The sequence below is a fragment of the Furipterus horrens genome, unplaced genomic scaffold, assembly GCF_987537825.1.
Source record: "Furipterus horrens unplaced genomic scaffold, mFurHor1.1.pri manual_scaffold_9, whole genome shotgun sequence".
Classification (NCBI taxonomy): domain Eukaryota; kingdom Metazoa; phylum Chordata; class Mammalia; order Chiroptera; family Furipteridae; genus Furipterus; species Furipterus horrens.
Window position 1 is genome coordinate 15,690,350 of NW_028327179.1, and position 25,299 is coordinate 15,715,648.

At 39.0% G+C, this 25,299-nt stretch overlaps 1 protein-coding gene across 2 annotated transcripts in view; it reads left to right on the top strand.

Moving 5' to 3' along the window:
- RAPGEF5 (Rap guanine nucleotide exchange factor 5) overlaps nucleotides 1-25,299 on the top strand; it is a 206,058-nt gene that overhangs the window by 142,486 nt on the left and 38,273 nt on the right. The window contains exons 10-12 of one of the 2 annotated variants that reach the window (XM_090287121.1): nucleotides 979-1,091; nucleotides 1,549-1,637; nucleotides 22,005-22,083. In XM_090287121.1, the coding sequence (XP_090143247.1) occupies nucleotides 979-1,091; nucleotides 1,549-1,637; nucleotides 22,005-22,083 (281 nt within the window). The remainder of the gene's footprint in view (nucleotides 1-978; nucleotides 1,092-1,548; nucleotides 1,638-22,004; nucleotides 22,084-25,299) is intronic. The other variant, XM_090287120.1, reaches the window with a different exon arrangement.

Sequence of the window (25,299 nt, forward strand, 5' to 3'; positions counted from 1 at the left end):
TTCTTGCTTTAATCTTTTGCTCAAATCCTCAGATATACTGAAGCTAGATTTTTCTTACATGCATTTTAAAGTTCGTCCCCAACCGCCCCACCTCCCCAGCTATCTTACACTTCCTGGGTGTCACGCATCAGGAGAATGTCCCCCAACTCTGGGAGAGTGCATCACTCAGGGTCAGGCCACACACTGCTGCGTCAGCAGTGAGCCTCGTCAGCGGGCCCCTCCGGCTCTGGGCTGCGGAAGCTGTGTGTGCAGAAATGAATGATTGTTCAGCCTTCTCCCTTTATCAAAAGGACTGAGGTGAAGCAAGTCGGTGCACTCACCCACGACATCTGAATTTCAGCCTAGATGAGATTCTTACTGAAGACCCATGTCTGCTTGTATTCTGGCAAAACAAGTGCATGATGCATTGGAAGGCCATCTCAAGTCTGAAAAAAAAAATTAACTGAAAGATAGAATAGGCAGTTTTTGGCTCACCTTTTAATGCAAGGCTGTGACATAAACAAATACAGGATGTATCTACCACAATTACTTACTGTGGCTCGTTCGTTGTTTTAGTGTTTAAATGATGTAAATACCTTTCCCATTTTAAAAGAGTGATGGTTTAATAAGCTTTAACCAGGTGAAAGGGAATACACACAATTAAAATGTTGTTTTTTGAAACTTTGAACTTTGGATGCCTTAATTCGTATCCTCCAAGTAGCTTTAAAAATGAACTCTCTGAATCTTATCCCTGCCTTTTTTTTTTTTTTTCTATTTGCTTTAAAGTATTTATGTCTCTCTCACGCTTGATGTGCCAGTAGAACTTGAGCCTGGACACTGTCCAAGAGGAGAGAGTCTTGATCAGACTCCTAATTGATTCCGAATCTTTAAAGAAATTATGGTGCAAAGCAACTCAAGAATATGCAGCTTTACTTCGTCCCTTTCTTTTTCTTTTTAATCTTCTCTCTCCTGTTTTCCTTCTCCCATCCCCACCTAAAGCAGGATGATGAAGTGACGACTATTAAAGAGCAAGAGCGGAGTGTCCTGGTGCTGAAGAAAGTGCGGCGCTGTGGCCCAGCCCCCCCGGGCGGGAGCGCAGACAGCGATGGGAGGTGAGTTCCCACCGAGGCACGCGCTCCTGTTTCCTTTCCCTGCCTGCCCGCCCTCCCCTGCTCCCTCTCGCTCGCCGGCTCCCTCGCTCCCTCTGCCTCCTTTTCCCTCCCCCTCCCTTTTCTCTCCGCCTCTCCAGCGTTCCAGCTGACTGCAGAGCTCTTAGCAGCCAGATGGACTCAGTTCTCAGTGAAAAGACCGAGGTGGCCAAGATCTTTTAGCATTTAGGGGATGCCTTTGTTAGTAGCCCGGCACAATGGGCAGCTCCCGGCTGAGGGTCTTTGACCCTCACTTGGAGAGGAAGGATTCCGCAGCGCTCTCAGACCGCGAGCTGCCCTTGCCTACCTTTGATGTGCCTTATTTCAAATACATTGACGAGGAGGATGAGGACGATGAATGGAGCAGCCGCTCACAGTCTTCAACCGAGGATGATTCCGTGGATTCTCTGCTCTCTGACAGATACGTGGTCGTGTCCGGGACCCCGGAGAAGATCTTGGAGCACCTTTTGAATGACTTGCACCTGGAAGAAGTCCAGGACAAAGAAACAGGTAAGACCGGGGTGACTCCTGCTTCCAGACTCTGGTGGCTGCCCTTGTCAGTGTCCTTAGGAGCAAGGCTCCCGCTGTTGCTGACCAGGGTGGGCTGATGCAGCAAGTGCTCAGCGCCCCTCCCCCGTGGCCCCGGGCTGTTTTGTTTAAATCCGGTAAATGGACACAAGTAGGTCCCAGCAGCTGCCTGGGAAGTCGCTGTACAAAGAAAATGATAAGGAAGGCAGATGTTCTTGTTTCTTTGGCAATTTTTACTAGATCTTAGCCAAAGGCAGTTGGGAAGAAGCCAGCAGTGTTTAATAATGGGAAGAAATGCAAGGCGGTTCAGAAGCATTCACCTGGCTTTTGGGGGGCACTGAACTGGGGGGAGTAGCTTCCTGCGAAAATGTCAACAATTAATACAAGTACTCAGCAACTATAAGCTTAGCAACTTCTGCCTTTTTCCAAGTGGTTTGCAAACTGCTCAGCGCATGACCTGCTGTGCAGAATATGATATACATAGCTTCTCAGACCAGAAATTATAATTCACTTAAGTCTTACTGATCTCACTTCTTGTGTGTTCTGTTTAGTCTGGGAGCAAAATGCCTGTTTAGCGTTTTCTCCCTTACACTTTGGTAACACTACTATTGCATTTACAGAATGGCCTGCCCACACTTTCTTTTTCTCAGAAGGGTGAATAGTTGCTTCTCTTAACCAGAATTTGTAATTTGTTCCAGCCTGGAGCAATTATTCCAATGAATAGGCCTCTGGCTTAGCCTGAATTCTGTCACTTGAACCCCTGAGTAAAATGCACTTTTTGCTGCCACCAGAGCTCCTGCAATGCCCATAGTCTGCAACCATATAGGGACTGCATCAGGAGAGGCATTTCTCAGTTGTATTAGTACAAAGTAACTCCTTAGGTTTTTCTCATGCAGGAAGGATTGTGAAATGACAGCTTAGGTAGGAGCAAGAATTTCCTTAGGTCCCAGAAGGTTTATCTGAACTTAATTGATGTCTGGCTCTGTATTGTATTATAAAGAGAAACAAAGATGTGTGAAATGCGTAAGCGGGTATGGGGAAAGGAGCAAAATGACCCAATTGGGCATGCTACAGTAATATTAGGTTTGATCTCACAATTAAAATAAATACTTTATTTTGCATATGTGTGTTTGGCGCGGGGGGTGGGGTCAGTTATTGTCATTCGTACGCAAACTAGCTAAAAGAAAAATGTATTCTCATGGCGTTTTCTGGGTTGTTTTTATATGCCTATTGATTAGTATTTTGTGCATTGGAGCTTTGTTCCCGTGTTCTGCTTCGTCTGAGATAATCATCATGGAACTGGCCATAATTTTCCATGTACGGATCACCAGACCGCTTTACACAGGTGGTTTGAACTAGATTACTGGCAAATTACCTGCCATGAAGAGGACACCTTTAAACATGGGAAGAGGTTTTAGGGGATTGAATGCTTTCTTCTTAAGAGCACCTATTTAACACAAGACTTTGTGTCTAAGTCCTACTGATAAGAGTAGAGGTTATTAAAGCCAGTACTAGGCCTAACTTGACTTCTTTTTTCTTTCCTTCTCATGTCATTAGTGTCTTGTGAAAGATGCCCTTGGTTCCCACTAACAGGTTCCCATTATTGGATATTTGGGATGAGCAATCACCTCCGTTACTGTTGCTAATGCCAGAAGTTGCCTCGTGTTGGGAAATTATGTTGTGCCTGGTGTCTAGTGACTGTAATTCCTCTTTCCTATCAATTATACCAACACTGGGATCAAGTATGTCACTTTAGCCACGTGCTCACAAAGCAAAGAGGACTAGGGTGGATTGATCTAAGCAGGACAGGAAGACACCTGTTGGGGTCAGCCTGTCCTCATTCCCACTCATTTTCTTAGCGTTTGGGGAAGACACACTTCAGATTGATGCACAGACACTTGAGGGGAAAAAACAGTAACAGCTTTTTCTCCAATCAACAGAGAATTTTATGGAAATAAGGAAGTCAACTTTAGATTGATGTGTATATAATAGGGATGCCCCAGTGGAAGTCACAGGCAATTCTTCAAAACTTTATGCACGGTGTTTGGAGAAAATTCAACAGAAAAGCCACCATGTGGTTTCTGTTGATAAAATTAAAAGAAATAGTGTAAATATGAAATAAAAAGCATTTTGTGTACAAATTAGAACTGGTTATGAGTTTGTTGTAGTTTGAATACTAAATAAATCACATATTTAAAGTAATTGAGGCTCCTTGTCACTGACAGAGGTGAAGTCTAGTTCTTCATCTTGGTCAGGCCCACAGTCCTCATTATAAAAGGCCTATGTATGCAAGAGCCTAACAGAGTCACATAAACATATGGAGGACAGATGGAGGAAAACGATAAGGGGCTGCAATAAAAGTATACAGCCGTGTTTTTATGTTCTTGAGCACCCCTGTCAGGGAGGTGGAGCCATATGGGGCTGGGTGGATCCATATGGTGGTCGCCCACATGGCCCCGATAGCAATGAAGGGGAAAGGGGGCCATGGGAGGAAATAAATGGTCCTGGTGGCTGGGATGAACCTGTTCTGCATTCTGACATTCCTGTACCACGGCCCCCCACCCCCCGCCCCCCAGAAGCTGGGAGAGATAACCAAGCAAGAAATACAAATTATTTCCCATCTCTTCTGCACAAAAGTCACCTCGTTGTGAAAGGCCAAATGGAAGAAACCTTCTTTATCACAAAGGACAAATTGAAGTGATTACTAATTGATGTTGACTTAATTAAATGGAATAGAAGGGAAACTGTCCGGGCAACATGTCTCTGTTGCTACCTGAATTGATATGGTGTTCTGTCACCAAATCAAACTGAGTTTTAAAAGCGAAAGTAATATTAGTGATGCTTCATAGTGCTCTACCGATGATTTTTCTAAATGATTAGATCCATACAACACTTACTTACCATGCTGGTTTTTATAATCCCCTATGTGCCTACCTTTCTTTCCTCTCTGATAGTACCAGGCACAAGGAGTCATCATCAAACGACTGTGGAATAAATCAATGAATGAATGATCCTTAATTGTTTAAAATGGAACAAGTATTTGAGTCTGGTAACTGGACATCTATTTGCAAACATGAAAAGTGATTGAGGCCATTTTCAAAGATTTCCTTTTCTTTCAAGGTTCAGGTTCTAAGTTGAAACATTTGGGATGTTAGAGAAAAATCAAGCAGCTGTATCTTTCATCTTCCCAGAAATAGGGCAGACATCCCAGCCCAGGAGAATTACAAGGAAGGCAAGAAGGAAGAAAAAACGAGGAGTTGTCAGTAGAGGGGGTAAAGGAGCAAGTCTACAGCCAGTCCTGCACTGAAGGGTCTGCAGAGGTCCCTGCCCCTGTTTAAGCCTTTCCCTACTCCAGAGACGATAAAGTGTGTTTTATTAGAGATGCTTCTGGGAATAACGATTTCTGTTTCAAAGCAAGGGAAAACTATGTGTCAGATGGATTATATAGAGAAAAACCTTCGTATTGATTTTTCTTTCTAAATCTGCATTATGATGGGCTGACCATAGGGAAAACACAAGAGGAAATGCGTTATGTGTGCCCCTCTTTTTTATTTCCTATTCTTTTTTCACTCTTTTTTTATTTTGTTATTTTTATCGATTTTAGAGAGACATCTTATTGTTGTTCTGCTTATTGATGCATTCATTGGTTGCTCCTTGTATGTGCCCTGACCAGGGATTGGACCCACAACCTTGACACTCTAACCCACTGACCTACCCAGCCAGGGCTCTTTATTCATCTTTTTGTCCAAGAAAAACAAGAAACAGAAAATAGGATAAGAGAACTAGGGAAAACCTACCAGCTGATTCTTACTAGGCTTGACCTGATTTCTTCAAGGTGTGGCTGATTTTTTTTTTTTTCACTTCATGGGGTTGCCATTCAGTGCATTGTATTAGTGTTTGCTCAGTGTGGAACTGTCTGCTCAGCCTGCTTCGACTGTGCCATGGATGCTTAGCACTTAGTAGGTGGAGCACGTCCTTGTAACAAGGCAACAACCTCAATCAATAGAGTCCAAAAGTTATTCTTCATCGCCAGCCTAATGGCTTTTTTAAAGCATAATTGCACTGACAGAACTTTGAGTAAAGCTAGGACAGGCACCTCACTCTCAATTAACTTTTTCTAAAGAAGTCCTTCCTGCCAGGACCCAGCCTGTCATAAGCATTTGATACATATTTCTTGTGAAGGGGGACTAAGGATGCTTTTCTCCTGATCATTGGAAAGATAGAATACAATTGAGGTGAACTTCTTTGATTTCCTTACCTTTGAGAATTTCTGGGAGGATGTTTGGCGGCTCTGTTCCAGGCTTTCTCGTGCAGGTGGCAAGACTTGAATAAGCCTGTAGTGGCCTGGCCATTGGAAGACTATAACATTTTGGGGGTAGGCACAGAAATGTTAGGTGGTGGTAAGTCTCTCCCTGATACGGTGCAGTTAATATATACATAAAATTATCTTTAATACACATGTTAGTTTTTTCTTTTTATGCTGTCATGTAACAAAGATTAGTGGATGTTATCTGTAGCTGCACATTAGCAGCACCTGGGGCACTTTTTAAAAATACCAGTGGTAGGGTCCCATCCCAGAGATGCTGATGCCATGGACCTGAGCTGGAGACCTAAGCCTTGTGGGCTTTAAAACTGCCAGTGATGCTAATAGTCAGCCAGGTATGAGAGCCACTAAAATGAACTTGGACTTTGTCTCACTTCCCCCTTTTTCTGTTTTTTGTTTTTTTGTTTTTTTTTTTCATCACCGTGTGGTTGTCTCTGACTCGCGCCCCCAACTGGGGACCTGACGTGCAACCTAGTCATGTGCCCTGACTGGGAATCGAACCAGCAATACTTGACTCGCAGGCCGACGCTCAATCCACTGAGCCACAGCAGCCAGGGCTCCCTTTTTCTGTTTTAAGGCTACATTCCAAGTTTCCAATAGTTATAAATATGTGGTTGCCTTTGAGAGTTAGGGACTTCCTTCTCCCTTTCCTCTGCCTCCCCTCCCCACTCCCTTTCCAGGGCTCTATGTCCAGCCTCATGTCCATGGTCCCTGCCCTGGAGCCTCTGTAGCCCAAGAAACTCAAAATCCACAAACCTGCACTGCTCATCCATACACTGAAATGGTTTTGAGAGAAGGAAATGATCAGAGGAGACAGAGGTACTGGACACACAGCTGTCTGACATCTCAACCCTCAGAAAGAGGAGGTGATGATACAGGGACCAAAATGCATTTGGATGCTTGCCTGGGTTCTGTCACATTACACAAGACTCTGGGTGGTCCTTGGGTCTCATAGCCAGGAATGCTTACTTCTGTAAGAAATAATGTCTTAAGGAAGGAGAAAACACACACAACAGAGTAGAAAGGAACTAAAGTGAGATTCTGAAGCCTTGGGTTCCCATATCTGGACTCTGTTCATAAACCAGCCTGAGACTTTGAACAAGTCACACACGAGATGATCTCCGAAGTGCCTTTCATCACTAAAACCCTGACTCAGAGGGCTCTATATCAGATTCTTCCCTTTCAAAATATATCACTGAATGAAAGAGTTTTAGATCTGGAGGGGACACTTGAATTCATGTAGACAACCTGCAGAACCTTGTGGTCACTTTATGCTGAAGCCACCATCACGTGGTCGTTGCACGAGGAATTAGCCTATTTGGTCTAACTTCGTGTTGCTTTATATCACTGCTGCATTTCTTTGGCTTCACAGAGCAGTTAAAATGTTGATAGGGTAGGAAATTTGGAATCCAAGGCTCAGTGATAATGCTTGGTGATGATTTAGTAAGGATGTTATAACCTTGTCCAATGGGAGGCTTTTAAAGTTCCTTTGAGAAATTATGCCACAACATTTCCGAAGAATAGCTTTGATTTATCACCCACTAGTAAAATCCTTTCACGGAGTTTTATTGCCAAGACATTTTGGGAGATTCAGAAGCAGTCTGTTGCTGGAGAAAAGCATCCGTTTTCTCCAGTGATGAAATTACTATACCCTGTCTCTTATATCCATCGTGTCCCTGTAATTCCTTTACTTTTAACTTGGCACACTGCTTCTGTAATAAAATATAACAGTGCATTTGTAAGTATTCCATTTCTATGTGAACATGAATTAATACCTTCGGAAAATTTAATTTCTTCATTCCACAAATACCTTCAAACTCCTATTATATAGGCACTGTTCAAGTGTGAGGAGAGAGCTGAAAACAAAATATACAGACTCCTTACCTTTGTGGGGCTTTCATTCTAGGGAGAGAGACAAAAACAAGTAAAGAAATAATGGATATTAAATGATGGATGCTAAATAATCAGTATAAGTACAGGTTTAGGATAACTTTGTCTACATGTCTTAAAAATGATAGAAGATTTGTTAATGCATTTGTAGTACTTTAGAGAATTAACATGAATCTTCTGGTCCTATTCAACAAAGTTCAGAACCAAAGGAAATAGATTTAATTGGGGGGAAAAAGGACGAAAAGAAGTAAAAGGAATTTGAAGTAGCTGCATGTACTCCAGATGGTACTAGCTGCAGCTAGAAGCCACAGAATCTGCTTTTGTGGAAATGTTTGATATTAGACTTTTAGCACACTGACCTGTGAAAATAGCTTTCCTGGAGACAAATCACAAGATTACGTTGCCACTTAGGCCTTATTCAGCTTTATGAAACTGCCAGTTTTAAATATTGGGCTAATTTTTATTTGCATACATGCTAATAAAAAAACAACAACAAAAGACTAAATAAATTCATTAGCACCAACTCCAGCTGCCCTGGGTGAGACTCAGAGCCAGATGCAGAGCACCAGTGTTCAGTGAAGGCTTGTTGTTCCAGATAAAGCAAAGGCTTGAAACAGTTCTCTGCTGTGACAATGAAAATTCCCAAAGTGCTGCCCGGAGAGGGAGAGCCAGCAGTGAATGGGCTCACATGACAACATGGTCTCTGCTCTGCTCATGTCTGTGCTATGGATTTCGTTTCTTTTGGTTTGGGTTAGGTTTTGGGAGATTGTTTTTTGGCTGTTCCCTTAGCTTCTCTCCTAATTACTAATATGAAGAGCAAAATGTATTTGCTGTAAATGAAGCATTGGGAGACTTTATAAATTAGTATTGACAAAGTAATGAGATCATTAGACTTGAGGTGAAATTTTCTTTTCTGTTGCCTCATTTATGAAAGCAGAGAACTTCAACCATGTGACGTTTGAGGTCCCTTCCAGTTTTGGGAGCCAGGATTTGAAAGTTACTCAAGACACCACTCCATTTATCCATACTTTTTATTAGGTGGATCTTTGTACAGGATAATTATCTTTATCTGATGGACAGATAAGCTAAGAAAGAAATTGAACTAAGCTGTTTCAGAGATCAAGTGATCAGCTGAATCTAGGAATGAACCCGGGTGTATTTCTAGCTTTATCCCTTTATCAGTTTTGTCTCATGACTAAAATCATGAGTGAAAGGCATACATGAAATAAAAACCTACCATTCAGCTCTAACTGTACACCCCAAATCAGGTGCTTCGGTAGCCACTTGAGAGAGATCTAATCTCCAGCACAGACCTGCTTCTTGGATTCCAGCTTTGAGCAGAGCAGCCACTGGGTGAGCTAACTGCTTCAAGGAGGTTACAGAAGAAATGGGCTGTGGGAGAAGAGGTCCTCGTTGTAGCTGAGGGTGCTGTCTCAGACATTCACGTGAGAAGTGGTGAGAAGTCAGATTTTGACTGTGGATTTCATTTGAGGTGCTTATCTTCTGGACTAATCTATTCACGCCACCTCTGAACATGTGCTATTATGTATGATAACAAGGGAACTGATGCTTTTACACTGCCAGTAGATGGTGGGTTAATTAATACTCTTGTTGGTAATGAAGCAAGGTGAAATGAAGTGAGACAGAACTGAAGCATAAGGTCATTAACATGCACTGATTAATAATGGAAATGGGGACGTTTTCATTACAGTATCACCAATGGGCAAAGGAAGATGTTTAATGGATAAGGATATAAGTAGGAGTACAACATTCATTTCAGGGACTTAGTCCGTATTTTGAATGAGAATGGATCATTGGACTGCTTTAATGGCATCATTTTCCTGTTGGCTCCACATGACCTCTTTCAATACTTAGAGATCAAGTATAACTCTAGAGCACACTAGGAACAAACTAAAATATTATCAAGCTATGGGAAACTAATTTCAAAAAGATCAAAAGATAGAAAATGGAAAATAAGTATGTGAGGGGCAAGAATTACCTTAGAAATAAGATCTCAAGAAGCTTTTTAAGAATGAAGACTGGTACTTCTGTTTCTTTTTTATATATAGTTCTATAATCTCTCTCGCAGTTTCTCAGTAGTTTGCTGCTGATTTTTTTTCTTGTACATTTTTCTTTTTTCTTTCTTGTTCTTTTAAAAGGAAAAGGGATTTTTGTTCCTTTAACAAGGATATGCTGTTCTAAATCTTAAACTTTTAAAAATTTATCATATTTTCTAAGTGAGTTTGGATCTGTTGTCATATTTAATATACTTTGTAGAATTGCTTGTGATTTCCTCAGCGTCCAGCCATATTTCCAGAAACTTGCTTAAATGTGTAATGTAAGTCAGGCATTTTTGGAGCAGCAAATTGAAAGGAGCAATAGATTCTGAAATTCACAGAGACGAGATAATGTGTTCACTATTGACTTGGACAATCTAGCAATTTTAGCAAAACCATAGTTTTCCTGTAACATCAGTGACTAGAATTACTCAAGACTATTTATAAAGATAATGTCAAAGGATGAGAAAACTTGTCTCTGTCTCTGTCTCTTTTGGTCTCTCTCAGAGACCTCACGTGTCATCTCCTCGCACAGTTCATGGGTTTCACATGGAATCATCAGATGTCCTATCTGTACTTTTAAATGCTGTGACATTTTCCTCAAGCAAAATTGAGCATCCTATCAGAAAATGGAAAAAAAAAAAAAAAGAAGTGGAAGAGTGTGTACTTCAGTCTTACAAGCGTGAGGAAAGAGTGTTAGTGGATGGCAATTTGTTGATTATAATCACTCCATGTTAATCTCTCACAGCATGTTTCATTCAAATTATTGCTTCATTTAAGGGGTGTGTTGCCACAGAATTGCTGTAATTGACAAGCACGCGTCTAAAAGGGATATTCTTTGAGGAGGAGACTTTTTGCCTTTAACATACCTGTAATTGAGCTTTTCCTCCTTTCATTTTGCAGTCTTTCTCATTATAACCTTCCCTCCCATTTCCCATTATCTTCATTTTCTGCCCTTCGGGCTTTCTTGCTCTACTATCGAAACCATTCTTTTCATTCTGTGTGCAGCTTTTTGCCTTCTCCTTAAGGCAGTTATTTGGCTGGCAGTCCTTCCCCCAAATCTCAGAGACAAATATGAAATTAGACAGAATTGTTAAATGTGGGTGAGCAGAAAGTGTGGAAAACTAAAATATCTTGTTATACTGCCCCAAATATCTTCTTATAATCTAAATAGTCACAGAAAATTATTTTCAGAGCAATTCTGTATCCTCTTCTATTTCACAATTACTGTTCTGGTTTGTTCTCAGCATCCAGGATACGTGGTAAATCTTCTCATTTTTAAATCACTTAATCCTGTAAATGAACTTGACTTAGTGTGAAGATGAAAAGTACAAGTTAAAATTGCCCGTTGCATACCTGGCTGGATACCACTACCAGAATTCTCAGTCTAAAAATGGGCATAGTTTTAGGTGAGTTGGTGTATGAACACTAGTTCTAATATTAAATCATCTGGTATTTTCCTTATTATATCCCTTTCAACACACATTAAATATATTTGTTTTGAGGAAAGTTTCTGTAGTGCTTAGAGCAAGTTAGCCTTTCTTGATAACACATGTTTTGTTTTTCTATAGTAGGTTTAAAGACATCGGAAATCTAGTGTCATTTTTTTATTAAGAAAACAAAGAACAAAGTGAAGATATTTCATCCTAATTTTGGATCTTTTTCCAAAACTGGTCATACAAAATGTAGCCTATTGTGTCTTGGTTCAGTTTGATCTAAATCTGAAGGCATTACAGCCACTTACCACTGATGACTTCTGTAGAAATATTTTAGTAAGCTTAGGTTCTGCCAGTGCTGATTGACATGTGTGAGTGCACATTTCAGAATTATGGCAATTTAACATTATTTGAAAGTCTCCCAAGAAGGGTGTTTGTTCATTAAAAAAAACAAACATGCAAAGCAAATGTGGCTTCATCAGCACATTCTAGAATCCACAGTAGTGAGATCAGGGTAAATTCACAATACTTTTCTTTCCTTAAATATACTTATACTGCTTTTGGTAAAATTGAGAAACTTCAGAACCAGACCACATTCCTGGTCGTGTATATGAGTTCCTAAAAATTTTCTATGTGCATGTATTATTTATGATTAGGCATGGCTTCATAAAACATAAAATCTCTGATGGTGACTTAAACAAGGTTATAAATACACTTTTCTCTCATGTGAAAATAAAAACACCGAAGTCCCATCCAGAACTGTTAAGGCCACTCTGAAATCATCCAGTACTGAGATTCCTTTCAGCTCTTTGCTCTAGTGTCCCTAGAGTCTGACCGGCTTCTCATGAACCAAGATAGATCCTAGCCAGCATTATAGTCCAGGTATCAGGATGAAGCGAGTCAAGATAAGCACACCTGTGATGAAGGCTTCTGCTTTTATCTCATGAATCAAAACTTACGCATGGCCATATCTAGCTGCAAATAAAGCTAGGAAATCTATTGTTCAATTCTTTTAAAAATGTCTGGGGAACCATATGGCCAAGAAAAATCACCTTTGATTTCTAAAGAGAAGGCAAATGATATTTAGTTTTATAAGTTGAAGTTCGTTAGCTTGTTTTGATACTTTAGACCCTAGGCCATAATTATACGTTTCTGTCTCTTCAAAGAAATATAAATACATTGTGATTTAAAGCATTGTGTAATCATTTTTTAAAACAATGAAGTAATTTGGATTAGTTTATATTCTTACGAACAAGTGAATATTGCCAATAATCTCACATATTCTTCACATATAAGGTTTGCTTAATTGTAAATACCTTTATCATGTCTGATTTAAGCCAGTAAATTCATGTTTGAGGATTTTACGTCTTTCACTCCAAATTCTTCCTATGAGTTGTTAGAAATATTTTTCATAAACTTATAAACTAAACTAAACATATACTAAAAAATATTTCATATATGATGGTTTCTATGAAGTTTCTTTTTAACAATAACACAAATTAAATTTGTTCTAAGTGTAGCTTATAGTATATAATTGTGTATAATTATATTCTTGCTGATTTTCCGGAACTCACATGTGCCCATTACGTATGAGTGTGGGACAAGTCACCATGAATCGTACTATTTCAATGCTGAGAAGAAGGCCTGAGGATGTTCTTAGCTACGTGAATAGTATACCGATTTTAAAACAGAACAAAACTGACTTAGAGTCATATGAGAGAAGGAGTTTGTCTGAGTGCCTTTAGCCAAAAGACAAAGATATCTTGACCAACAGCAGTTAACACATATAAATGGCCTTTTTGCTCAGATGTTGGGCTTATATCAGAGATGGTAACTGAAGTGAGGAACACTCAAGACCTGGACATGCAAGTTTGTTCTTTTGATTTAGGAAAGAGTGAACAAAATACAGAGTGACTACTGATTTGCCGTGTACATAATATCAGTTTGTATAATTGGCCATTGAAACACCCTAAAAGCATTATGGACTTCTGGACTATTTAATCCTTCCATGTGATTGTCAGGCCTGCCCTTAGAAGAGCAAACTGGCTGATTGTTTGTAGCTATTTTCTGTTGCCAAGTGGTCCCTAGAAAATAAAAAACAAAACAAAATTTGAGTAGGAATGAAGGAACTTCAGCATGCCGGCACATAGATGGAAAACGACTTCATCAAGGCCTCTTTCAGGACAGTGAAGAGACCAAGTTTCTGTATCTGTGGTACTTGCCACAGTCCAAACCAAGAAGAATCTCTACTATCAGTTTTCTTTCAAGACTGGAAATACAATCCTACCTCGGTCCTCATCAGCTTCAGAACTCGTCAAATCCTGAACCCGTCGTATTTTGATGAGAGAAAAATGTTTCAGCACTCGGCACTTGCTCAGGACTCGTCACACCTTCTAGAACTTGTATGAGTCATGACGCACCCCGCCAAGAGAAAATGCTTCATTATTTGGTACTCGTCAGTTTCGCCACTCTTCACGAGCTCCGGAACGAGTTAACTAACGACCAGCACTGACATACCGCTGGCTCTCACTTCCCTGCACTGCCTGCCCCCTCCCCCAGGATGGACCGTTTGGACCCACAACCTCAGGAAGGCATAGTGCAGTGAACGAGTGAGAGCTGGGGCTCAGCCCACCTTGGGACCCTAGGCCCCTTCTGACACTAACTTGCAATAACTCAGTGATTATTCACCTTGCTTACCTGAGTCTCCGTGCCACCATCCGCCAAGAGAACGGAAGCCTGACCTCCTAGGGTGGGTGTAAGGAGCACAGATCATGGGGGTAAAGCTCATGGTGCAGAACACAGTACGTGGTTATTAAAGCGTGGCTTTATGGTTATTTCCAAATAGAGAAGCTCCTGTTTTCCGGTCCCTACTTCCCTCATTGCCCACCAAAGCCACAGCTGGCATCCCAGTGCCCAGTAGGAAACAGGTGTGGTTCCAGGCAAATTTGGAGCCTCCTAGGCCTAAAAGGTGTATCAAGTGGCAGTGGAAGGCAGGGGTTGGGAGGAGGTTTGCTCAGACATCCCATGAATGGAATATTTACCAGCCTGGGTTTATAGGCTGCCTGCTGTGGTCCCTTAGTGTTCTCGGCAGTCCAAGTCCAAACCCCAACGAAGTTGAGGCCAGATCTTACAACTTTGTCTTTTTCATGGCAGAGAGCACCGTGCTCAACCCTAAGTAATAGGTCTTAGGTTGTGAGCAAAACTTTCTTTGTGACCTAAACCACAAGTCTCCCTTTCACCTGTGTGAGAAAGAAAGCAGCTATGTGTTACTGAAGAGAACTCTAATGACTGTTCTAGAAACCAGAACACAAAGGCATGCCTGCTGTCCGCTGCTGGTCCAACTATCTGTCCTCGAAGTACTTTTAACTATAGGAGATACACTAAAGCAAATTTTCTCATATTGGAAGTCTCCAATCTGTCTAAGATCTTGTGCCAGATTGTTTAGAAAGAGCCCTGGTTGTGTTTAGTTGCATTTACTTTAAATTAGCAAGTTTGTACAATATCTTTTTAATGTATCTAGCTATCATGCTGATACTTAGCTTTAAAATAGGCATTTGACTATTGCTAAACTTTCAGGAAAATAACTTCTCTCTGCTATCCCTAACCAGAAACAAAAATAAATAAATAAAATTCTACTTGTCTGAAATTCAGTGCTAATGATTCACAATGATCAGGGAAAAAATTAACATTCAAAACTGTGATATAGAGTGGTACTTCTAATTTAAGTTTTAGTGTTTAAATTACTTTTTATTTATTGCGTGACATTTTAGAATGTTTAATTGACAAGCCCTTCGGAACACAGTTTATATCATAAGAGTGCTTTATGTGATGTTAATCGTACGAGATGGAGCAACCCAGAGTGAAACTCACAACTGGACATTAATTTTTGTTGGTAGATGCTGACAGATTGGTATGGAAGGCTACATACTCGTGACAATTCCCACATTCTAATCTATACTGTTAAGTAAAACGATACTTGCATTGATCATGAAGACGTTTTTCCTCCTGGCTCATTTGTGAGAGCAGTGCTGTTACTAATCAATAAGCCATGCAACCGCTGTTACTACTCAGTAAGCTCTACGGCTGCAGTAAGAGTCTTGGAGGGAAAACAGGGTGATAGATGGTGTGAGAGCAGATTATCAGAATATCCTTAGTTCCTTTTAGTCTAACTAGAGCTTGCTTCTACCAATTACCAACGGGTATCTCTCTAAAGCCATCAGACCAGGGACCATTCACACACCAAATCCAGCGGTCTTTGAATGCCCAGACTCATGAACCTCCTTCCAACCACTTCTTCTGACACCTAAAATCTTCTCTCTTTTCCAATCTTTCTTTCTTGTTAACTTTTATTACATTTTGGTCTCCCAGTTCTTCTATTACTCTTTTTCTTCTCTTTCCCCTTCCTGAATCATCTTTCTTTTACTATTGCCCAGGTATGAACATACACCCCAGCTCAACCCTCAGACCCCTGCTTAGCTCTTTCCAGGATTATATCTGAGAATTCCTGTTGTCCCTAGCCATCTTCTTTCTACAGTAGCTCATATAGTTATCCAGCCCTCTTTAGAAAACTCTCGTCTTTGATGATTTTTCCCAGTGGCTTTACTTAAACCTAGGGAACTCAAACTCAAGGTGTTTAAAAGTAAATGCTTCCTCTGTCCCCTTATTCTTTATCCAGTCTGACCTCCCTGATGCAGCAAGCATAATCTGTGTTTCTTGTCACTCCTCACCTTGAGAATCTCCATTCACTCCCCTTCCTATAGAAGGAGTCCCAGCATTCTTAGTCTGGTGCTCAACATCCCTCTAGAAATTGACTCCAACCTACTTTTCTAGCTTTACTTTTTAGTTATACCCTATGATCTCTTCCATAACTGATTCACAGTTGTACGGTGGACCAAGGTTTAAAAATGCACACGTCCATAGGTCGTTAATATGAACAAGTGAAGCCAGCCAGTGCAGATCTGTCATAAACTGGAGCATGCACCCTGCACAAAAAGATCAACCCAGCTCTAAACCATGGTTAACGTATAAGATATGACCCTGGTTTGTGAGATCTTCTGAATTCTGAATATCATCATCTAACAAAAAAACATCTTTAAGGATTAAACAAGGCCTGAAGGTCATATGTTTGTTATAACTCAGCTGCGGATACACTCACATACACTCCTCTGCTCACATTTAACTCACCTCTTCCTCTACTGATTCTTCTTGAAAGTTCAGGGGTCCTCTCACATGCCACCTGCTTGGTAAAACCTTCCCTGGCTTGTTGGCATCTTTCCTTCATCCCCTGTGACATTTATGGTTAGTGCGGCCCAGTTAAAATATTGTCTGTCTTAGTTCATTTTGTGGGAATACATGGCTCACCTCCCTATCCAATCATGAGCTTGAAGCCATGGCCCACTCCTGTGCTTTCCTGTCTCAGCCCCTGACCTCAATAAATGTCTCCTATTAGTTCCCAATAAGTCAGTTTTTGTTGGTTGATTGGAGGCACTTAAGAATTGGGACAGGATCTAAATGTCATTTTATGGAAATAAAGAGCAAGTTGTTTTTATTGAGTGCCTGTCATAAGCCAGATTCTCTGCCAGATGCTTTCGATACACTGTGCAATCCTGACTACAATTCTGCTCGGTGTGGATATGACAGCCATTTTGCAGGTGACTCAATCAAGGCCCAGCAAGGGTAAATAATACATCTCAGGCTACCCAGGTGGAAATGCAACTCTCTGGTTCCTTTTGATTCTTTACACTGTTTTCTGAGCTTCACAGCAGGCATGGCAGACACATGCCTGAGCCACAAATGGGTTATAATTATAATTGTGCCTGGACGCTGGGAGCAGCTGAGTTGTGCTGGGTCTTAGTGCCTGTCACCTCTCTAGTGCTGGGGTGACCTGCAAAAATGACCCTCTGTGTGAAGAAGGTAGGCAAGCACTGTGTTGATTACTTTGTGATCCTTCTTGGCATTTTAAAAAGACAGCGTGTGGAATGTAACATGGCTAGGAACATAATACCTGTTGTATTCCTAAAGAAGGAATGATAGGATTCCAAAACCAAATTTTACAAGTTAAAATGAAAATGAATTCAGTTATTTGAAGAGTGTCACCTAACCCCTGTCTGTAGTAAGTTCCTGTCATTAAAGGGGTGACTTTTAAAGTTTGATGTAGAAACAGCATTAAATAATAAGCATTTCTTGTGAAACCAGTATAGAAAAATAAGATTTGGTACTTTTAGAATGGCTAAGCAATACTCTAGTGAAATTGTAAAAATATGCAGGAATTGAGTGAATTTAAAAGCTGTGGTGAATAGTTGCATTGGAGGTCATTAATATTACCTTCAGAAATATAAAATACACTGAGAGAAAAGCATAGCTTTTAATGGTGAAGCTGTGATTTAAACATGAACATTAAAATTTTTGTGTGTGCTTAATCAAATTACATGGTACATTTTGGCACTCTTCTCAAAAAATAATGCTATGTTGGAACATTCCAGGGCCAGAAATGGGCCCTTTCAAGTACAAGGCTTTTCTTGGCTCCATGAAATAAGGTTCAGTAGAACATGTTTTAGAGTGCCTTAAATTCCATTGCATCTGAGATAGGAATACAGATGGAACAAAACTGCTAACAGTACTTTAGGGAATGTGAGTTGGTACAGAAATGTTGAATATTCACATTACCTTACTTAGATTAAATGACTACAGTACAGCAGTTGTCTGTCAAAATTCTTTTCATTTGCTCTCTGGGTAATTCACTTGAACAGGTGACTGGTTTCATTAGTGCAGTGCATTTTGGTTATGAGTGTTGAAAAATAACTGAAGTAGATTTCTCTAATTGCTCCTAAGTAACCCTATACGTCTTGTGATTTCTACACTTCAGGGTATCTTTTTGTGGATTTTTCTTTTTTTACCAAAAAAAAGAAAGCATTAAGCTTAGAGCTTTTGGAAACCTTTAGCTCAGTCCCTCTAATTTGATTACATTTATATATAATAATAGAATCCTAAAAAGGATCTGTACCAAACCAATTACTGTTCCACCATGACACAAGTCTAGGAGGCTCTGGAAACACTTGTGTTTTTCAAAAATCAAATGGGGATTAATTATTGGTGCTTGATACACTCGAAATGAGAATGAGAAAATATTTTAATTTATACGTAAAAGAAAAATACATTCAAATAAAGCCGAATAAAAATATCCAATTCTTATGCCTTAAAATTAAAACAGCAACAGATGATAGGAAAAGTTCTGTATTAAAAGCACTGTGGCTAATAACAGACATGAGTTTTAGGGCCCTTTCTATCGAGGCTCCAGGTTTTGATGGCACATTCATGTATTTTATTTCAAGTTACATAGTACCTGAAACTGTAATGGTATTTGCCTTCCAGTTTTGATTATCATCAGCATGTCATTTTTAGACTGCAAGAGTACTTTCTGTATTTTAAAAAAACTACCACAAAAAAATATTCTTTTTCAGGGGGGTAGGTGGGGCTCTTCCCAAAGAATGCCTGAATAGTTTTGCCAGTGATGAGCCAAGAACTTGGAATTAGATTTAGTGATTGACTTAATGAATAGAATTTCAAAGATAACTTTTTTGTATATTGATACCTAGGTATTCACAGAGTTCAAAATCAAAATGAATACATCTTTTTATTAAAATTTTAGTGCACATGGCAACTATGAATTTGTCTAAATGAAAGATACTTTTATACACAAAGGTGCTTTTCTGCCTAGTCTTAAATTACTATTAATTAAGCACTGTATAATATAATAGATGATTATGGTGTTTTAATGTGGATGCCAATGGATTTGCTAGCCTTTCTAAATGGCTATTGTTTTCTAATAGTCTTCAGGGGATCACTTATACAGCCATTGTGGTTCTAAAAATATCTTTAAATACCAATGGGACAGCTTTTTTGAAGCATGGCTATTATAAAATGTACTTTTATTTGAAGTGTGTCATTTTGATAATATCACTCAAGTACTTTCAGGTACAGCAAAAAAAAAAGCAGTGTTGAAAAAGAATAAAGGAAAGCTCTTTATATAGAGAAAATGTTCAGAACAATATGGTAGTTAAATACAAAAAGATCTGAGTTAGGAGTATTGGGAATCTGTTCTGTTCATTAGGATTTTTAGCTATTCTATTCATTTGGATTTTAGCTGGAGATTTTTTTATGTAGCATTATTGTTTTTATTTAATATTTCTATGGCAGCTAATTAGGTAAATGCTTTGAATATTAAATATTGTAGTAACTTTGGGGAAAATAACATTTTGGGGTCAAAGCCCTGAGCAAAATATTGTCATATGTGAGCTGATTAATTGAACCAAAGGCCAGATTGTTTTGCCACTTGCTATCCAACTAGTCACTCAGTTCATTGTCTAAGGCTGTTCCAGAATGGAATGACTGGTTATGTCAAAGTCAATGGTGTTCTTTTCATCGCAGCTGCTAACGGAGTAAATCTTGATTAGAGAATCGTTTCAGCCTCGTTAAACTAGCTAAGTGTATGGACACCCCCAAGAGTCTGACCCTGAATGTCACATCATGCATTTAAATGCTGGATGTGTAAGGTTCTCAGCCCCATCACCCAGTGGTTTCTGTCTGTTGTTGGCTCCAGTCTATAAGGACTTTAATCCAAAGCAGAGTCTAGGCCACTCTCTGGTCTTTGCTGCCCGTATCTGAGAGTGAATGTAAAAAAATTCTATTTCTAATCAAACCAGAGAAGCCGAGGATTTTCATCAATTATATTTAGTAGAGAAAAGTGTTATGATTTTTGAATATGAGTGTTCAATAGCATTCCATGGTAATAGCGTTCCAATTGTATCCCAAATATCCCAAGAATTCAGATATTATGCCATTCTTTGATTTTAATTTACACTATTTAAAAACCTTAATGAAAGAAACAAAGTCTTGAATACATATTCTAATTTTTTTATTAGAGTGACCAGTGATCAATTTTTTCTCAATTTATTTATTGCTTTTCTATTACAGTTGTCCCACTCTTTCTCCCACTGCTCCCTCCCACCTCACACTCAGTGATCAATTTTTGCTGCCAGGTTCACGAATTTGGGAGCAGATCTTTGAATAAAGCTTCTCCTGCCTTTTCGTGCACAGATTTAAACGTTTGTAGCAGAGCCTCTGGCAGAGGGCCCCTAGGCCTTCTGTGAATGTAGGCTGTGTGTGTCCACTCTCATCCCCACAGTTCCCTTGTACTGGACCTAACTGATGCTGAGCAAGGCCCGGCACATCTGCCTGAGAACTTGCTTTTGCCATAAAGTAACAGTAAGTTAGACCAGCAACTGTTCACATGTTGCAGTGTGATACAACGTTATTTTAAGCTTAGGCTTATTTTACATTTTAGATGCCACTTGTCAAACTTATTTTTCAAGAAGGAATATTATTATGAATCTAAAATAAACAAATACCTTAGAAAAAAATTCCCTTAATTCCCGTGTTGCTGTTGTTAAACATTACGATTTGCAACCACTTACCTGTGTGGATCACGATTATCTTGACATTCTGCAATATAAACAAACCATAGAAATAAATGAACCCCTGCAGCTGATAGAGGACTGCCGACATCATCCACAACCTCTTTTATCAGAGTTTTGTGTTCTTAAACACGGCCTTATTGTTTTTCATTGACCACCTTTTAAAGTGAATGTTACTGGTTATTTCTAAAAATTCTGGAATCTTTCCAGTCTTCAATAGTTCTTCCTCTCTACACATTTATAGTGTATAGAGAGCATTAATGCTCTTGAGTATAAAACAGGCTCACTATTCTTATAACGTATTACTGTTTCAAATATAAATATAAAAGATATGAAAATGCAGGCATATAGTAAAATGAATCTCAAGGAGATTGGATAAAGACTATTACGGCAAAAGCTCTACTTTGTGTTCTGCATATAATCTTTTCTGTCAGTTTGGAAGTTATATTCGAGGTCAGCATTTGCCAGATAAGCAGTCCCATATTATATGTAAGCTGGACTTTTCAAAGAGCACTCCAGGCAAAGAGGCAATACAAATGGAACCTGTTCTTGGTGGCTAAAGAGGTAGAAGAGGAATTAGAAAGGAGCATGGACTTAGCTCTGTCTCTCTTCACAGCAATAACAACATCACTCACCACTCTCCCAACTTCTTACAGATACATGTGAGAGATAGAGGTGAATGACCTTGGAACCTGATATGTGTCCTCCGAGTTTTATTATCCATTGTTCTTGCTCGAGACTTAGGTAAATGGCTTTAGAAAGCCTTACTTTATTAAAATACGCAGGCTTCATTCCCTGTAGGACTGGAAATCTTATAAAATTTATTTCTAAAAGCACATGATTTATGCATTGGTTTTCCATAACATCTTTACCCACAAATATAAATGGTGATGGGGGGGGGGGGTGCGGAAGATGACCAAAGTAGTATGTTTAGAGTCTTGCAATAAAAAAAAACAAAAAAAAAATCTCATTACTTGAGGCATTTTGTGTACGGAGTTTTAAAAAATCTTAACTTTAATAAATAATGTGTTTTGTGGCTAAAATCCTCCTCGGACGTCTCCTACCAGCTTGTATCATATTTCCGCCCTGCACTGTTCTGGGCCTGGATAACCAGCTGCCCTTCTTATCACTGCTTTGCTTCCCTTGTGTTTGTTTTTCTGTCTTTGCAGAGACCCTCCTTGATGACTTCCTTCTCACGTACACTGTCTTCATGACAACTGATGACTTGTGCCAGGCGCTGCTGAGGCAATATCCTTCATTAACTTCAGGAAGCTGTCGCCTTCCTCGCAGGCAGATGTCTCACATTAGGAATTAACTGCCTTTCTTCATGTACTCAACCCCCCGGTAGAATATGGCTCTGTTCAATATTAATGCAATGATAGCCAAGGTGAAAGATGAAATGAGACAGACTAGACCGGGGGAGGGGTTTGGGGTGGGGGGGGTTGGACGCAGGGTGGGTACTGGAAATGCAGCTGCTGTTTTCAAGTTCTAAACTGTACTGTGTATGTTTTCTTCATACCTATGTCTCTAGACTTTAGAAATCTGAAGGCAAATTTGGCCTGTTGGGTGAGCCCCAGAGTCAAGAGGTTGAGTGAACTGGCAATAAATGAACTTATAAGACAATTAATCAGTTAGTGCCGGACCACTTGGGCAGGAAAGTGTACGTATGGGATATCATGTTTCTGGCACGTGTCCCAGGGAGACCAACCATTCCTCCACCTGGGAGGTCTAAACTGCCCCTGGAGTGAGCTGTCTTCTCTTCAGAAGCATGCTCTCTTAGGATGATGGATGTGCTTAGAAGGTTAATGACCAGTTAAGGAAGCTTTATGATTTATAGACTAAATAGAAGAGATGAAAGGCCAGAAAAGCCAAGCTAAGAAAACTTGCTCAGTTCTCCAAATGGGCTTCTTGCCTCCCAATGTTTAAGGTAGATGCTTTGGGAGCATTTAAGTAGCCTGTTAACTGTCAGGTTTTTATTAAGCCAAAGTGAAGATTCCATTAGAGCCCACATGAAAATTTTTAGAAAGATGGATTTTCTTTTTGCATTTACCTTTTACTGAGCTCTGGTAACAGTCTTGGTCGGATTGCCTTCCTGTTAAATAATTGTTACATTTCTCCCCCACTTTAACATTTATTGCTTAAAACGACACTTTAAAATTCATAAAGTGCATAATCTCTCTTTAAAAATACACAAACTAGAAACGGTGATCACTTTTTAGTGCTCTCCTGTATTGTGTGGCCACTATTGGTATCTTGAAGCTTTTTAGAACCAGTTCATAAAGCTCATCTTGAAACATAGTTTTGAATTTGGAAACTTTCAAAATCATATTTCTTCCAAAGCTTCCCAGTGAGGTGTTACTAAGAAATTTAACAATAACTACAAAGCTTTTAATTTCTCCTTCTTTAAGCATGTTTTGAAAAAAAAATATTTATGAGCTAATTTCTTCTATACTTGAATGCTACAGTTTTCCAAGGGAATTACCATCCATTAAGTAATACAGTTTGTCTTATAGCAAATGACATCCCTTCAGACTATTGTGAAATATAATCCCAACATAATTTGTGGTTACCATTGCGTAAATTAATGCCTCATAGCACTTCCCTGAGGAATCTCTCGAACTTTACTTGGCTCTAAACATGTTTGAGTCTTTGACTAAGACATTTTATACAAAAATTTAGTTCAGATTCTTAGCACTCTTTTTACTGATTGTCAAAACCCATGAAATCCAGAACATTTAAGCCAGAAGTCTTTTTATGTGACTACTTTGATATGTTTGCAACCTCTGCCTTTTGTGAAATGATGCAAACCACAAACAAAAATATGGTACCATATTTAATCTGAGATAGTTTGATGTACATTTTAGTGGAGATACTTTTTATATCCTACTACTATAACATTATAAGGAATAGCCCAAATTAGTTTTTGTTGTTTTCTCCCATTATTTTTGAATATTATTTATAAACTAGAGCCTTTTGTGCTGTTGGGCTATCTTAGGTGGATGTTTTTATTGAGACAGAATTTCATACCTTTAAGCTTTTATCATCATAAAGAGTGTTATTTAAGCTCTCAGCCCTAGGTGGGCTAATATTCACTGTATTGCACTGTTTCACTCCCTACCCTCAGCTAAATTTATAAATCATTATAATTTAGCATGAGCAAAATGTATGAATATACATTTGAATATACCCAATACAGAAAACCAGAATAACATGTATGTAAATTAATAAATATTTTTAAATATATCTTGTAGAGGAGAGAACATGATTAAGCTAATAAGTGGTAGTAACTAAGAGTGAAGAAGAGTTGTTGAAATTTTAGTTCCAAAAATTGCTTTATCCTGCAAGCCCATAATTGTAGGAGGTATATGCAGCCATAATAAAAAGCTTACCTCTTCAGCTACATATGCTGACCTAAAAAAAAGAAGTTGTTAGTATTACTTAATTTTCCATATTTTTTCTTTGTATTAGTCAAGCTGTGATAGTTACAGGGAAAAAATAAAAAGGCATTTGCATGAGTGGAAATAATGAAAGATAAATCTTTATATGTTGACTTTCAAGAGAAAAACTGAAAAAAAAAATGAGTATTTTAACAGTCTTCGCATGTTTGAGTTTATTTTGCCAATAGAAATTAAAGAAATTAGAAGCTCATTTGTATTTTTGGAGGTTCAGGAGACAGTGAATTATGTTTTTAAAATATTTACAAAGCCTGATATAGAACCGGTTCCTCTTTTGCAATTATATATGAGCATTAAGGAATATAGAAACCTGCCCATCAACCCCAAAGCTTACCTGTGTTTTATATCATATTTCCTCTTCCTAGTTGACCTTTCAAGGTGTCCCAGATACTCAGAAATAGTAATTTTGGGGAGAAAAACACTAAGTTGGTTTAGAGAACACCAAGCTTCTGTCTCATTCCTCAGGCTTTAAACATGTTGCCTTTGCGGCTGTTATTTTTAATAATTTTAACAACATAGTTAACACATGGTTATTGTATACAAATTAGAAAATGCTTATAAGTATATTAACAATTCATGTGCTCTGAAATCTCATTACCTTGAGAAGCCACTGTTAATTGTCAGTATATCTTTCCAGGTAATGGAATTACTCATATAAATAAGCATAGTTAATAGAAATGGATCATCCTAATGAATCCTTTTCTTACTTTCCTGCTCAACCATATATTGGGAACATTCTGTCAGTAAATGTACTGCTGGACCATCAGTTTTATGGCTGCAGAATAGCCCACTAAGTGGATATGTAAATAATTTTGTTAACTATCCTCAATGGTTAAATTATTTAGGTTATTCATATTTTCTGTTTTTTAATTCCAGTGAAAGTGAAAATTAGCAGTTCTTTTTATTCATTTTTGCACATTTATCCAGTACCCCCCCCTTTTTTTTTTCAAGTAAATTCCTAAGGGTGGGCATTTGGAAAATGTCACAAATTATGCTTCAGAACTCTCTG